Source organism: Leuciscus leuciscus (assembly GCF_965113295.1).
Source record: "Leuciscus leuciscus genome assembly, chromosome: 13".
Taxonomy (NCBI): Eukaryota; Metazoa; Chordata; class Actinopteri; order Cypriniformes; family Leuciscidae; genus Leuciscus; species Leuciscus leuciscus.
Window position 1 is genome coordinate 23,623,563 of NC_138737.1, and position 16,212 is coordinate 23,639,774.

At 38.9% G+C, this 16,212-nt stretch overlaps 1 protein-coding gene across 1 annotated transcript in view; it reads right to left on the reverse strand.

Moving 5' to 3' along the window:
* slc15a4 (solute carrier family 15 member 4) overlaps positions 1 to 16,212 on the reverse strand; it is a 67,767-nt gene that overhangs the window by 19,335 nt on the left and 32,220 nt on the right. Inside the window, exon 8 of the mRNA XM_082188426.1 lies at positions 10,557 to 10,715. Coding sequence (XP_082044552.1) covers positions 10,557 to 10,715 — 159 coding nt within the window. The remainder of the gene's footprint in view (positions 1 to 10,556; positions 10,716 to 16,212) is intronic.

Below are 16,212 nucleotides of genomic sequence, written 5' to 3' on the forward strand. Positions count from 1 at the left end.
AATTAACGTAGTAGAGGCAAGGTTAGAGACAGGAAGAAAGAAAGGAAATAAAGAGTCATTAGAAGAAAAATTGTGATTTAAACTTTTAGACGTTTTAGTTTTAGAAACTTTTAGTGGGTTTTAACTCTTCTAGTATTTAAAAGGACAGCTCACCATAAAATATATATTCTGTCATCACTCTCCCTTATTTTATTCTAGACTCAAACTGCATGTCTTACTTCCTTATGAGGAAAACAAAAGGAGATGTCAGGTAGAATGTTCATGTGCCAATTTTTCCATACAATGTAACTGAATGGCGACCATGAGCACACAGATCATACAACGCAGATCATAAATCAAAGGATATTGTGCATAGCAAACACACTTTAATAAGTCGATAAAGTCTTTTCCTTTGGAAGTACAGTGACGGAAGTGCCTAGTTAGTTTTGTTGTGATTTGTCTTAATTAATTTCTCAATGCGTTTGCTGACCACACACTCCTCATTAGAGACACAACAGGCTGCCAAACACTTGCAGAGTTTCCAATTACGTCCACAAAAGACAAAACAAGAGCTGCCCATAAAAGACATTAACCGGCCCCATAAATGTTTGGCAGCCTGAGAGAGAAATGTAGAGATTGAAAAAGTGAGGCTTGATTTATTTATGTGGAATCATGGAAGGAGAAACTGGAGAAGAAAAAGACAACAAGATCCTATTTACTTTACAATTTCAGTTTCTATTGATTGACTGTTTTGTATGCAAAACCAATTCAATGCATCACTTTTGTTACATTGACATAACTTATAGTAGAATTGCAATAGGTTCATTTACTCATTCAATTGAAGTCTCTTATTCTCACCAATGCTGAAATTATTTGATCAAAAATACACTAAAACAATAATATTGTAAAATATTATTACAATTTAAAAAGTAATTTATTCTTGTGATGGCAGTTTATTTTTTAAAGGAGTAGTTCACTTCAAAATGAAAATTCAGTCATAATTTACTCAACCTCAAGTTGTTTCAAACCTATATGAATTTCTTCCTTCTGCTAAACATAAAGGAATATATTTTGAAGAATGTCGGTAACCAGACAGTTGACGGACAACATTGACTTACATAGTAGGAAAAAAATAATAATATGGAATTCAATGGGGTTCATCAACCGTTTGGTTACCAACTTTCTTCAAAATATCTTCTTATGTGTTCAGCAGAAGAAAGAAATTCATATACGTTTGAAACAACTTGAGGGTGAGTAAATGATGACAGAATTTTAATTTTGAAGTGAACTAATCCTTAAAGTCCATCCTCTTTGATAAGTATGTGTCTCTGACGAGAACAGATTACGCAGAGAGACAGACTGAGGTCAGATCAACAATATTTCAGTGCTACTCGTCCCGATGCCTTGACGGCTTTTCTACAGGAGATTACACACAGTCAGCACACAGAGTTCAATGGCATTTGTCAGAGTCTGCAAACACAGAGATGTTTATGTTATGGCTCTCTTGTCTCGTGGGATCTCTGGGAGCAATGAATAAGTGGTACCTGCATTATGCAAACAAACAAAATGGATTTGTCATATAACAAGTCAAATGGTAACATGAATACTATAATATAAGCAAAGTTGCATCATATTGATCAAAAGCATCAGCAAGTTTTCTATTTCAAATAAATGCTGTTATTTTGATCTTTCTATTCATCAAAAAATCCTGAAAAAAATATCATGGTTTCCACAAATATTAAGCAGCACAACTGTTCTGAACGTTGATACTGTAATTATAAGTCAATTTGTCAGGTTGTTAGTTATTTTAAATCAATATCTACATTTTTACTGTATTTTTTATTAAATAAACTCGGCCTTGGTAAGACTTCAGAAGACTTCTTTCAAAAACATAAAAAATTCCTACCAACCCCAAACCTTTGAACGGTGGTGTATATATTAACTGACTCGAGGTCAAGGTACAGAATAAAGCTGACACAAACTTGTTTCACTATCATCTCCTTGTTCTCACTCATATTCCTTTGTACGCACTCCTTTGAAAGACACCTTTCTTTCCTTTTGTCATATTCAGCGAACACACCTTCTCTTTCCCTGAGACTCTTGGCCTCGATTAAAACATTGACATTTCTGAAAGTGGCAGATACAGATTCAAGACCAGGAAGAGAGGGTCATGTCTGAGAGCCCTGTGGTTCTTTGCATGTTTTTAAGCTGACCTGAGATCAGACAGCCTCACACATCGAGGTTCACCTCATGGGGAAAAAAAAGAAAAACGGAGGAGCTTCCTGGGTGTCCAGAGAAAAGATTTGAAATAATTCATTTTACCAATACCGTGAGGCAAAGCTGTGCCTGGTGACACCTGCAGTCCTGCAGATAAAATAAAGGATGAGGGGAAAATGTCTTTGAAAATACTTATCAAAGCCTGCATCATAGGTTGGAAAAAAGTAATACAACTTCTGGGAAATGAAGCAAAAGTTTTGCTATAAAAGTTTGTTGAAAAGGGCACATCTACAACACGACATCTCATCCAGAAGTAACTTCTTCACTACATGTAGAGCAAAATCCCAGTCGACATTTCTGTTGTCAAATTAAACACTACGAGAATGAAGCCCATCGTTATTTTGACAAAAACACACACACATTTTCATTAATAAGAAACTAGATTTAAAACATTTTAAAGAAAAGGAAAATGAATAGTGTTGTAGTGTTTGCCTTTGCAAAGCTTGGGACTATTTGGGAATAGTGATAGATTTGAAAATTTAGGAACAGAGAGAGAAAAAAAAAAAAATCACAATTGCGTGATATAAACTCGATATTCTGTCGAGTTATATCATGCTGTAACTGTAGTGCTAATACATTATGCCCCCTATGAACTGTATGTGAATATTATGTAGATCTGTAGCATACTGTACATCAAATTCATGCATTAAGTAGACTAATAATCACAGGTTTCATCAGTCCAGTCAATCCATTTAATAGCTTGCAACCATAAACGTCTGAGTTTAGCTTAAGAGGTCGCCTTCAGTGCCGCGATTCTGTAAAAATGAAGACCATCTCTTTTTTTTACATTCCGATTCTGACATCCTAAGGCACAACACCACATTTATTTATCTTATTCTGTGGATCTCACCCGTTTTCATCCACTTGTCACTTGCAACTGCAGTTACGTAACTGTGACGTCTGCTCCCAAATGGTCTATAAGTAACTAGATTTTACATTTCTGAAGAAAAAGAAAACAAGTAGTGTTTGCCTATGCAAAACTTAGGACTATTTGGGAAGAGACCGATTTGGAAAAAGCTCATTATCAAAATGAATGATGGTTTACATCAATGGCTAGTTGATTCATTGATCTTTAGGAAGCTCTCTATTACTATGCTGGTTTCATATTCACTTGACCCCAATCAGATTAGGGTTTTTTTAGGGAATTTTACAGAAGGAGAACAACAGAATGGGACAGAATAGAAGGGACTTGAGATGTGTTTTTAAAAAGTTATTTCAACTTCAAATTTTTAAAAAACATTGTGCGAGACCCTCAAAGAAAGCAGCACAAGTTGTGAGGTATGAAAAAAGCATGAATTAAAAAAATAAAACATCTCCAAAAGAGTCTCATCGTGCAAACTGTCTAACAGCTAGAACTGTCAGCATGGTATGTAAGGTATATACCGACACTACAAAAAAGAAGAAAAAAAAGAAAGAAAAAAAACTACTGATGAAAGAAAGTGGAGTGCCTTTCCTTTACCATGCCAAATGCAGCAAAAGATAAGCATGGATGTCCGACGAGCTGCAGATTCACACCTGCTAGCCTATGGGGACCATGGAAGCTCTCTGGTGATCAGCGCGATAAGAGATCCAGTAACGTTGCGTGAGCGGTAGCCAATAGCCCTGTGGGCCGACTGCCTCCACTTTTACAAAGGTTATCATCAAGTGTTGTAGGATTTTAAGTAAGAGAGCATGCCGAACTTACCCTCGCATGCAACCTGAGAGGTAGGTTTGATCTGTTAAATGGTATTCTGGGAAGAAGCTCAAATTTGTGAAAATAAGTGCTAGAGAGTGTGTTACAGAGCTGAATGCTGGGTAATCTGGCCCTGCAGCTAGTTATTAATACCTGGGCGTCCGATCCCATATAAGTTGGAGTCTGTATATGCATCCACAGGCACGCCACAGGCTTGGATGGCGTCTGTGTGTACATACTTTGAAAGTTCTCTACTCAACGCTGCATAATTCCCTCTCTCTCTTCATTTCCTGCAGAGTCCAACACCACAGGAAACAGGGAGAGAGAACAGTAATGGAGTTACCAGCAGAGATAAAGAATAACATTATGCTGCTGGCCAAAAATAAAAAAAACAACAACATGAAACCCGGACCGATCTTCTCCTGTTGTTCAGACACAAAGTCATCCTGGGCATCTAATTCAGATTTCACAAGTGTGTGATAGTCTGCAGGAGTCTTTTCTTCTTCTGTTTGGGGAAGAGAGAGCAGATAGAAAGAATTTGACTATGTTGGAGTCTAGCAGCTAACACATGCTGGCTAAACGAGGTGACTATCAAACTTTTTTTTTACCCGGGGTTATGAAACCCTGCTCCAGTGTTAGTCCCAGAGCTGTGTTAACCCCATATTGCAGTGGTAAACGTGTAAAGTTTGAAGCAATGTGGTGTTAGAATGTTTTGGTTAGATGCTTTAGCAAAAGACACCCAATCGCGTGCCTCATATTTCACATACTTTGGACAATCAACACAGCATGTTGTATAAACAGTAGTATCAGCTTTTTGACTGGCGGGAGCAGCTCCGGTGGAGAACAGTGACTGGATGACCTTCAGATGACACAAAGCTCTTATGTCCGTCACTTTAAGTTACCAAAAATGACACCACACACGAAAACCCGCAACACGCGATATAGACACGTGTTGTGCGGCGCAGAGCGGCTCTCTCGTAATGTATGAGGTGACAGACAACAGGCCCTATTTTTAACGATCTAAGCGCATGATCTAAAGCGCACGGCGCAAGTGCACTTAGGGCATATCCAAATCCACTTTTGCTAGTTTAACGACGGGAAAAATGGTCGGTGCACCAAACGCATGATCTAAAAGGGTTGTCCCTATTCTCTTAATGAGTAATGGGTGTGTTTTGGGCGTAACGTGCAAAAAAACAAACAATCAGAGTGTAATTTCCCATTCCCTTTAAAATACTTTTTTACATGGTGGAATTTGCAAGCGGAAAGACTAAACGCGTCTCTAGAGAGCAAACAGATCTGCTCGTGCGCGAGGATAAAGCGTGCAAGCAGACCATCTATGGGACAAGCCGGATTCCACCATATCTTTATGTACACAATATAAATCTTTCACATTTCACATGTTTGTGTGTTGCTGCTGTGTGTCGCATTGTGGACCCGCCTATAGGTGCATATTACTAACGCTCTCTTTAAATAATAATAATAAAAAAAAAAAATAAAAAAAAATATATATATATATATATATATATATATATATATATATATATATATATATATATATTCGCAGTCTATTTCAGTTGCCTCAAAATAGCAACGCACCAACAGTGAAGAGAACACAACTTGTTTTCAGACCAGCACGCCCATGGGCGCATAAATTGGCGCAAATGCATTTGCTATTTAAACAACGTGGCGCAGGACATGAAAATGATAACTGCGTCGGGCTGAAACTAGCAAAAGACACTGCATTGCGCCGGCTGGCTGTATGATAGGGCAAAACTAGTTTTCCAATCTGGTGCATTTCACACAGCGTGGGTCACACAATGCGGTTGTGAGTCCTGAAAATTTACTCGTGAGCTCCAACTTGCCATAAAAATGTAGAACGTCAAGTGTTGTCATCTTGAAATTACGGTAATTATGAAATGGCATGAATGCAGCATTTATTCATATTATAAAATGTGACACTCATATGGACATTGCAGGTTTGAGTCTGACTGTTCTTTCACAGTCAATTCTGTTTCTTCCACTTCTCATTGTTTCCTGTCCAATCACTAAAAGTTGCAAAAAAAAAAAAAAGCAATGTGTCATATAATTCATATTAAGGCCCACTCTAATATCCCAGTGATCCTTGCCAAACAAAAAGAGCAAAGAGGGACAAATTTGAAGTACACGCACTCTCACTGCTGCCATTAGCAGAAATGCCTCACACCTGTCTGGGTGTGCTGTATTAATGGGTGCGGAAGTAGTTTGTGGGTAAATTGTTCATTTGCCTCAGATACACAGAATGGGTGGGAGTGCATCTGGACCATTGAACTGTCATTGCGATGGAAATCACATCCATCTACTGTCTCCTTTGTGCCATTCATCGTCCTCGCTGTGACAGATTTACAAACCGATTCTGGTGTAAGCCTGACATGACCATCAATTAGCATGCACATTCATAATACCAGACCCGGCACTCAGGTACGGCTTTCTTTCTCCACTTCAAGAGTTTACTTTACTCAAATTTGCCAAGACAACAGAAAACAGCATGTAACGTAACATAATGTGACATTTATGAGTGACAGACTATTCAGTGGAAAGTGTAGGACAGGACTTGATTTAGTTGGATGCTGAAAAGTGGGTGGTTATTGGTTGATATTTATTTTTCACCTTTCAGAGGTACTATAATATTACATTTTGATGAAAGATTATGAAAAAAATGTTTATACAAAATAACAACATGTATTGACGATTAATGCACATCAATACTAGGGACAATAATTTTAAAAAATCATGGGTCCATTTTGATCTCATTATGGAAATAAAATAATGCCAAATGTTTTTGAAACAAAAAAGCTTGTTGAATGCACTACTATGCATTGCCATGATATTAAGTTAAGGAAACTAAACAACCGAGAGAAATATGCATCTACAACCTCATTTAACATTTGATTTGTACGTCAGCATCAGGGAATAACACTATAATCTCGTTAAAGGTAGAGAAAGCTGCTTACATGTAAAAAGGTAATCGTGAAGACGTAAACACAGCTTTTATGTCTTTATCAGCCTTTCCATGTGTATACTGGCCCTGATAATCATCACAAATGCATTTGCATCCATTTCTGTAAATCCGTTTTTATGAAAGAATGGCTCTCTCAACCCCTTGCTCTAGTCTTCGTAAACAGCCGCTTGCACCCCCTGCTGGTGAGGTCGACTAACAGATGGAGATTATCAATCAGCAATCTACTGATATTCCTGCCGTTTCCGGATGTTGAATTTTCTGTCGAATTTGAACCACTGAGTTTGTGGAAGCGAATTTGTAAAGCAAAATAAAATGGACCGAAAATTGCTTGTGGAATATTATAGATTGTATTTTTAAACAGAATAAACATTTTGGAAGAGAAATCTGAAAGGTGAATATGGATTATTGAATTTTTAATAATGAAAATCGGTGTGAAATGTTTTGAATTGAAATAAATCACAGCTTAAATACATAACTATGTTGAATTTCAGCCCATAAAAATGCAAGCACTAAAAATACAATGCATTAAAATGCAAACACGGTTAATGCAATGCATTTTTTTTAGGGCTGGGAATCGATTAAAAAAAATTAACTAATTAATTGCACAATTTCTGTAATTAATTGCAATTAATTGCGCTTCCCCCAAGCTTGTAATCATCAATATTTAAACTTAGGGCGCTTTCACACTGGCAGTTTAGTGCGGACCGGGGCATGGTTCGCATGAAAAATCGCTAATGTGAAAGCTGTCATCGGACCCGGGTGCGCACTAGAGTACCGAACCCGAGACTACCTGGAGGAGGTGGTCTGAGCTCGGTTGCTCCCGAACCGTGGCGCGGTTCGCGTTAATGTGCAAGCAACACGGACTCGGGTGCGTGCTTGTTCAGGAAGTATAGTATCCCGCGCATGCGTATCACTGTCGCATCAGTGAAAAATCTTCTGCGAGCAGCAGAAACACGGCGTCCCCTGGATATGTGCTGAATTACACCATGTAATGAACATAAACGTAGTTGTCTCTCACTATGTTGTGCATAATAGCACCAAAAAAAGAGACAAATTACAGCTATGCTCAGTCGAGTTGTATTCTCCATGCGTTTTCCGTGTGCGTTTGCGATGACGTAAGATCACTGCAAACGCACCTGGGTTCGATACAACTAATTGAGTGTGAAACCAGACCAACGCTGCGGGGGGCGCCGGGAACTAGCGCACTCGGGTTCGGACCGCAGCAAACGAACCCAGTGGAAAAACGCCCTTAGAATCACCTAATTAAACAACAAAGGAAAAAAAGGGAACAGAAAATATTAAAATATTAAACATCAATATATCAATATATTATTCTTTTTCAATAATCAATCAACATAATCAATTTAACAGATTATTATTATTATTATTATTTTATTAATTATTAAAACAAAATATAGTCCTACAAAGCTATTATTACCAGAGCATGTGATCAGAGCAGGTCATTTTACCATTGTTGCCCAGCATGGCTATACCAGCTCAGCAAACAGAAGTCAACAGAGAAATTTCACGTTACTTGAGTGGACTTTACTTTTCCAGTGCTTAGTACATGATTGAAGCCTTTGGGCCGTTAACGACAGAGCCGCCGACACACACACACACACACATACACACGGAACGGAGAGCTCGCCGCTGCTGGGCCATTAACGACAGAGCGAGCCGACACACACGCACGCACGCACGCACGCACGCACGCGCGGAGCACAGAGCGCGCCGACCGACCGACACACACACACACTCACGCGCGCGTGCGCGCGGAGCACAGAGCGCGACGCACATACCGAGCGGAAAAGACCCGCTCATGAAAGCTGCCCGAGAATGAAACCTGACCGCCGAACATGGAGGGGCGGGACGGCATATTTCGGCCTTTTTAATAGCAGACGCAACAGGAAATCATTAAAACGAGGCAAAAAAAAAAAGTGCTGCGTCAATTGCGTTATTTTTTTTTAACGCGTTAAACATTTCAAATTAATCGCAAAGATTAACGCGTTAATTCCCCCAGCCCTAATTTATTTTTTTTCAATCAGTGCGATTCAATAAGCTTTTTTGTTTCAAAAACACTTGCCATTATTTTACTTTCATATTTCATCGCCATGCATAATAAAGTTTCAGAATCTAAACCCAATTTGAACCCAATCACGGAAGGCTAAACAATATTTTCAGTTAATAATGTATATGTCACTGTATCAGAATAACCGCAGTGTGAACTAGTTTAGGATCGTGTTCTAAACAGATGGAAGCAGAAATGAATGTAAAAAAAACCAAAAAAATCTGTATGCTGATACTCTGTATCTGATTCTTCATAATATGTGTCATCAATCATAAAAAAAAAAAAAAAATACTAAGCTTTTTTGGGGGGCAGGATACACAAATAAACAAATACACACACACATAAACAGTGGGCAAATGGGAACTCACCTCTTGGGTTCAGCTGACTACTAATGACTACGCTCAAGCCTTGGTACGTGGACACGCACTCATAAAACACACATCATCCATCAAGCACATGTGCTCACCTCGTCACTTCATCTCTGACACAACCGTGAGCTGAAAGGTACGACCTTTCTTCCCCTTGGCATAATTACAATAAATCGCATTTACACAGAATGCTGATCAGGGACCATCTTTCATCATTGATTTCATTCATCAAGATGGAACATAAAAGTCATTGATTTTCAGGATATTTTACATCAATCAGCTTACAAATGATAATTGCATAAAAGCTGTGTTTCTTAAAAATGCAAGCTGTTGAAATAGGACTTAAAGGGATAGTTCACCCAAAAATTTTAATTAGCCCATGATTAACTCACCCTGAATCCATCCCAGGTGTATATGACATTCTTCTAATAACGTAATAACGAACGCGGTTGCCCAGTCCTGTTTGTTTGAACCGCGAGAAGCGTCAATTGCCGTCATTACGTTGTGCGTCAAGTTCAAGTGTTCCTCTTTTGGCGTAAATCGATGTGTACGGCCATCTGCCGGAAGCTAGTTATTTTAGTCGATAGTTTTAAATCTTACGCTTCACTTCAGAAGGCCTTTATTAACCCCCTGAGGCGTGTGGAGCACTTTAATAATGAATAGATGCGCTTTGATGGACTTCCAAAGACATACAGCCATTCACTGCCATTATAAAGCTTGGAAGAGCCAGGACATTTTTTAATATAACTCCGATTGTATTCGTCTGAAAGAAGAATGTCATATATACCTAGAATGGCTTCAGGGTGATTAATCATGGGCTAATTTTCATTTTTGGGTGAACTATCCCTTTAATATTGAGTTTATACTGAGCTAAATAAATGTTCTGTACCCTCGGACCTTTTCACAAACCTTTACATTTTCATTGTCATAATTAAGTATGCTTATCAAGCCCTTTTCCTCACAGGTCCCCACTGTAGCTAATTTTAAGTTTTACGATCATTATAAGAACATATGGTCCCCTCAATGCAGGCAAAGCCTGACCCACACACACTCACATTTATATTCATGCACACACTTATTCCAACAGACACACTTATCAAAAGCTAGGCAAGCTACATCTGTTTCACCCCAGACCTTATGCAGTGCTATTCACATATCTTGTTCTACATTCAAACACACTCACACAAGTCTTACCAAAGTCTTTATGCGAGGACATCCAGCCTATGGCTTTGAGAGAGACGATAGCAAGAAGTCCAGATCCCACAAAGGAGCCGATGCCGGAGAAGAAGAAGAACAGGCCCATTATAGCGCTCTGCATGGAGCGCGGAGCTGCGGAGTAGGCGAACTCCAGACCTGCAAACACAAGAAGATGCAGAAACCAATGATGAAAGTCTGAAGTTTGCTCCGAATGCATGATCAGAACCTCAAAAGTATCCAAGGCACTCTACATGTCCACATACACAGAAAAAACATAGTCTTGTGGAAAGATCATGGTTGAAAAATGACGTTCAACAGTGGTTTCATTTGTTACAGGCTCGCTGTATGTAGATACAAGTGCTCACAGACAAAGACACATGGGAATTCACTAAGAATGAATTGCTGTTTATTCTCATACACTTTCTATACTGGTGTATCAACTTGCAGCCAGAGTTCTGACTTTTGTGAATAAGACGTGATCTTAATGAGCCTTATTTGCACAGAAATGAGGAGTGTTTGCATTAAAAGAGGCTGCAATATATGTGCATGTTGCAATAAATGTCACATTTAGCCGTGTCTTTAATTTATCAGGGTTCAACACAAAGGTTTTTTTTTTTTTCAGGCGGGACAGTTCAGATTTTTACCTGCCCTGCTAAAATGCACCAAAAAAGTTATTGTTTCCGTTGTTTTTGACGCATGTAACCTTGTAAAGAGTGCTGATTTTCAGGTAGGACTAACAGATAGGAAATATACTGAAACTGAACATTATTATCAAACACTTTGCAGTCTCACTGCATACATTTTGAATTAAATATAGATGAATCCTTATCAAAGCTACAAATGTTATTCAGTCAAGAGCAGAGAGTGATTAACATTAATTACAGACAGCAGTAAGTTTATTAGACTGCTGTCACTTTAAGACCTGACACATCCTATTTTCTCACAAATCTTTGCGTTCATTTAACACTTTTAAGATTGAGGATACTCGACAAAACAGGAATTTTGGCATCATTTTGTGTGCTTTTGTCCATACAAGCGTGAAAGAGAACTCAATGGGGTGCTGCCGTGATGTCTGAAGCGGCTTTCTGTGTGAGAGTTTCGGGTGTTTGTTCACAGAGAGCCGCTCCACAGACAGCATTCCAGTGAAGATTTTAGTAACTTTTTGTGTCTCGTCACGATGAAGACATTTAATATGGTTTAATAGCGCTTGAAGAAATAATAGCATGATCATATATATATATATCACACACACACACACCAAATCAAGATTACAACAGAATCGAAGAGTAGAAGAGAATATAAGATTTTTTAGCATGGTAATAGATATGACAATGTTAATGTATTTGGTCTTGGCAGCGGCTGCTGACATCGCTGCTGCTATTGATTATTGCTGTTGTTGTAGATTACTGCAGCTACTGCTGCTGCAGAGCAACTACAGGAACTTGATGCTGTCAATACATTCCCAGACACACTGCTGTGAAAATGTAAAACATACTGCTTCTTAGGGGTGGGCAAAAAAATCGATTCACATATGAATCGCGATTCAAACGTTACCGATTCAAAATCGATTCATAGAATTCCAAAAATCGATTCTTGTTTTTTATTGTTTTATTTTTTTATATATTTTTTGGTATTGTCCTGAAATGAGTTTAGCTTGCCATTCCCATAGATGGCGCTGCATCGAATTCACACTTACGCCTGCACACTCTTGTCATAGCCAAAAGAAGAAGGGCAGCAGAAGCTTCTTTCTTATACTGTCTATGAGCAGAAGCGGAGCAGAAGGAAGATTGGCTGGCTGGCTGGCTGGCTGGCTGGCTGTGTGGCGTGTCTGTTTTTATTTCGGCTCCCATGTTAACAGGCTCCCATGTTAGAGCTTGCACACAGCCTGCGTGACACGCGTGTCTCAGGTGTGGCCCGAGTCGTGCGGAAAACGCGTGCATGCTAGAATAGAACCGACGCCAATTTTTCTCGCCACACGCAAGCGTGTTGGAAGCGTTTTCAGGCAAAATAGAATGTTTATATGTCATTTTGACACGAATATTCATATTAATAAATGACATTTTGATGTTTGAAAGTCTAGGTTTTGACATAAATGCAGATATAATGTAGGCTTATTGTATTTTTTTTATCGATTTTCAAAAATGGCACCTGTCAATACAGAACGAAATATTCTGTAGCCTATTTTGCCGTCAATAGCCTACTCCTTAAACTACATTTAGCAGTATTGTTTGTTTGATCTGACTACAGCACTTTCAAGCTAAATGTAAAAAAAAAAAAATTTAAGTTTTAATTTAAACTTGAATTAAATGTATTCGAAAGCTGGCCAAAGCTTGGCACTTTGCACTGTTTAGTTGCAAAAGTTTTTATGAAGACAAAGTAATATCAAACTTCATTTAATTTGTTATTTATTTTCTTTTAAATTGTATGTCTACTGCAATCACACAGGAAAAAGTCAACTACATTTACATACTGTGAATCGTTTTTTGAATCGAGAATCGTTTTTGAATCGAAAATCGATTTTGAATCGAATCTTGAGACTAAAAATCGGTATCGAATCGAATCGTGAAATTTTCTGAATCGTGCACCCCTACTGCTTCTTCACAAATGGCATATAAACATTAACCATAGCAGATCTATAAAGGTGGAGCTGGGGAAGGTGGAGTGTTTCAGAGGAAATCTGAAAGCGCGCTGCAAACTGCAATGGTAAACGCTAATCAGCTATTTAAATGTTGATCAGAAAGCTCATTGGCTGCAGATGCGACAGGAAACCAATCGGATTGTGCCATTAACGATTGTTAAAGGAGCCATCAAATTACATTTTAAATGCAATATTTACACTGGATAAAGAAAGGCATACTGTAAATGTTTTTTTTTTGTGTGTTTTTTTTACTCATTTTTAAAAATGCACCTTTTGATTTGTATAGTACCTTTTTATTACCTACTAAAACCTTTTATTTCTATATTTAAAAATGTTTTTTTGAAATAAATTAGTTGTACATGTCTATTTTAAAATAGTTTTTACATGCATCTATTTATTTGTCAGTTTGTTATTTATTTACATTTGAATTAATTAATTTATCATTTATTCCTGCATTAGATTTTAAAATGGCATCCCTACATTGCTAACATCCACCATCAAAGCAGACAAGAAAGCCTTTTTAGATGCATCAGCCAAAAATTTAGATTAAATTGCTAAAACATATCTGGAGGTGAGTGTGTGTCCATACATCTGTAGCACTGATGAAGGTCTGGCAGCAGAATGACTCAGAAACACCTACTCAACTGCCAAAATCAGCACACATCCCTAAATATTTACAGAAAGACACCAAGAAAAAAAGAGAGAGGTAAAAAAGAAAATAATGGAGGATGCTGAGTGGTGGAGAGAAAAGATTAAGTAGTTCAGGAAAGTCAGGGGATGTAGAAAGGACGCAGAAGAAGAGAAAGAGAAGATCAAATCTCTTTTTAACCCTGAGTGGTGGCTGCCTGCTGGCTGACATTGATAATTTCATGGCGCCTCAAACTTGTCATTTTAAAAATTATGGCTTGTGGGCACAACTGTCAGACTCGTTTACTGAGCCTGGTTAGGCCATGAATCTTCTCTGATAGATGGACAGATAGTAAGAGAGAGAGAGCACAGGGGTGAAACAGCTAAAAATGGAGGGATTCCACAAAACGGAGCAAAAGAGATCATCTATTCCCATCCCACAATCCCACGCTCTCGCTGCTCTGAAACAAATGCACATTAGGAGGCATGGAGGCAGGAGGGGCAGAGAGAGAAAAGAAGTGTAAGAGAGGGAGATGAAGGAATGCGGCTGCTCTATTACAGTGTTTATAGCTGTCTGCAAGCATGGTTGACCTTTTCTAAGTGCTGTTTGTGCCATGGAGGCTGTCTGACGACAGCAATCAAATGTTTGAGAAGCCCTGGGCTCAAGAAACACTTAAAACAACAGTAACTGTTCAAAATCAATCAAGACTATGAAAAATGTTATGAGCTTCTTTTTTTTCCTAAAATGGTTTGCTTTACAGTACATCATTACTTAACGGCAAATATGCGTAAAACCGCAATCCCATAAAAGTGTTGATGGGAGGGGAAAGTTCTGTATATACAGTATACACACACTGATGAGGCAAAACATTATGACCAGTCACAGGTGAAGCAAATATTGATGATAATCCCCCCTAAGGCCACATAGTAAGATCTGGGTAAATTAGATGGTAAGCAAAAAAACAATTCTTAATGGGTAGAAATAAAGATTGGAGCAAATTTGACAAGGACCAAATTGTTATGGCAAGGTGACTGGGTCTGAGTATCTCTGAAACGGCAAGGGTTGTGGGTTGCTCCCGGTCAGCAGTGGTGAGAATTTACCAACAGTGGTCTGAGGAGAGACAAACCACAAACCGGTGCCAGGGTGTTGGGCGTGGGACGACGACAAGTTGGTGGAAGGAAAGTGATTTTGAGAGTCAGGGCCTCATTTTAACGTCTCGTCCGAAGGACGGTGCTTTTGTAACAGTGTAGTGTCCTCATCCCTATACTGGGGCATTAGGAGCCACCTAGTCAGCAACCTAGTTTTCTTAGGAGGTCTCCCATCCAGGTACTGACCAGACTCAACCCTGCTTAGCTTCAGAGGGCAACTATTCTTGGGCTACAAGGTTTAAGAGCAGAAAAAAAAAGGTAATCCATAAGGAGCCTCAATGTCGAGAGCATGGCAACTAGTCTAATGACACGACCATCCACAATATCACGCAAGAAAAAAACAAAAACAAATATATAAATCCTGACCTTTTCTAACTTCAAAGCTGAATTATTCAAAAAAGAAAAGAAGTTTAACTTGAAATATTCTAGTTTTATTTCTCCCCTTGCAGAGTCAGGCAGTGGGCAATTTTTCTTTCTCAGAAAGAACATTAGCCTTTAACATTTTTCGGAGAGAACGATATATAATAAAAAATCCCAGGGGAGAAAAAAAAAAAAAAAGAGTCTGAAAAGTCTGTCCCCTCAACCGGAGTCCATACATATCTCCCGCAGGTGGTGCATGTGTGTAAGTGCAAGTGTTCGTCTTCAAGAATGTGAAAAATCAGAATCGACTCAGCTTCCGCTGTCATCTGACAGCCCACGACAAAGCGAGCTGGCAGTGGAGTCCATTAAAACGGATTTATTCAAACAGAATAGGGCCAGAGGAGGGAACTTTCCAGAGACATTTGTCACATTTCTTGTCATCCAATTTCCTGGAGGTTCCCCAGGGGTAGGGATGGAGCGTTGAGGCTTTATTTTAAGAGTCCTCCATGTTATCAGGAGGCATTTGCATTTCATGGGAGGGCTAGGACACTGGAGACCTGGGGTGAGATGGAGAGAGTTGACTACGAAAGTGTGTCGGCACACCGCCGCACAGACGTGACGTTATCAGACACAAACCTGTGTTTAACTGCTGCTGCGGTCACATTAAATCTTAGTCTGGCAACCAAAATAGAGCCAAGATGTTGTTTCATAACTGATGGATAAATATCCTGCAGCTGAGCTTCTGAATAGTCTTCAGAATTAGCATGTTAGCATACATCTCAGAGCAGAGCACATTACGTTTTCTTTCAAGGTACATTCCCAAAATGTACATGGAACAATCATATGTACAACTACATCGTGCAATTTTACAGATGTTCA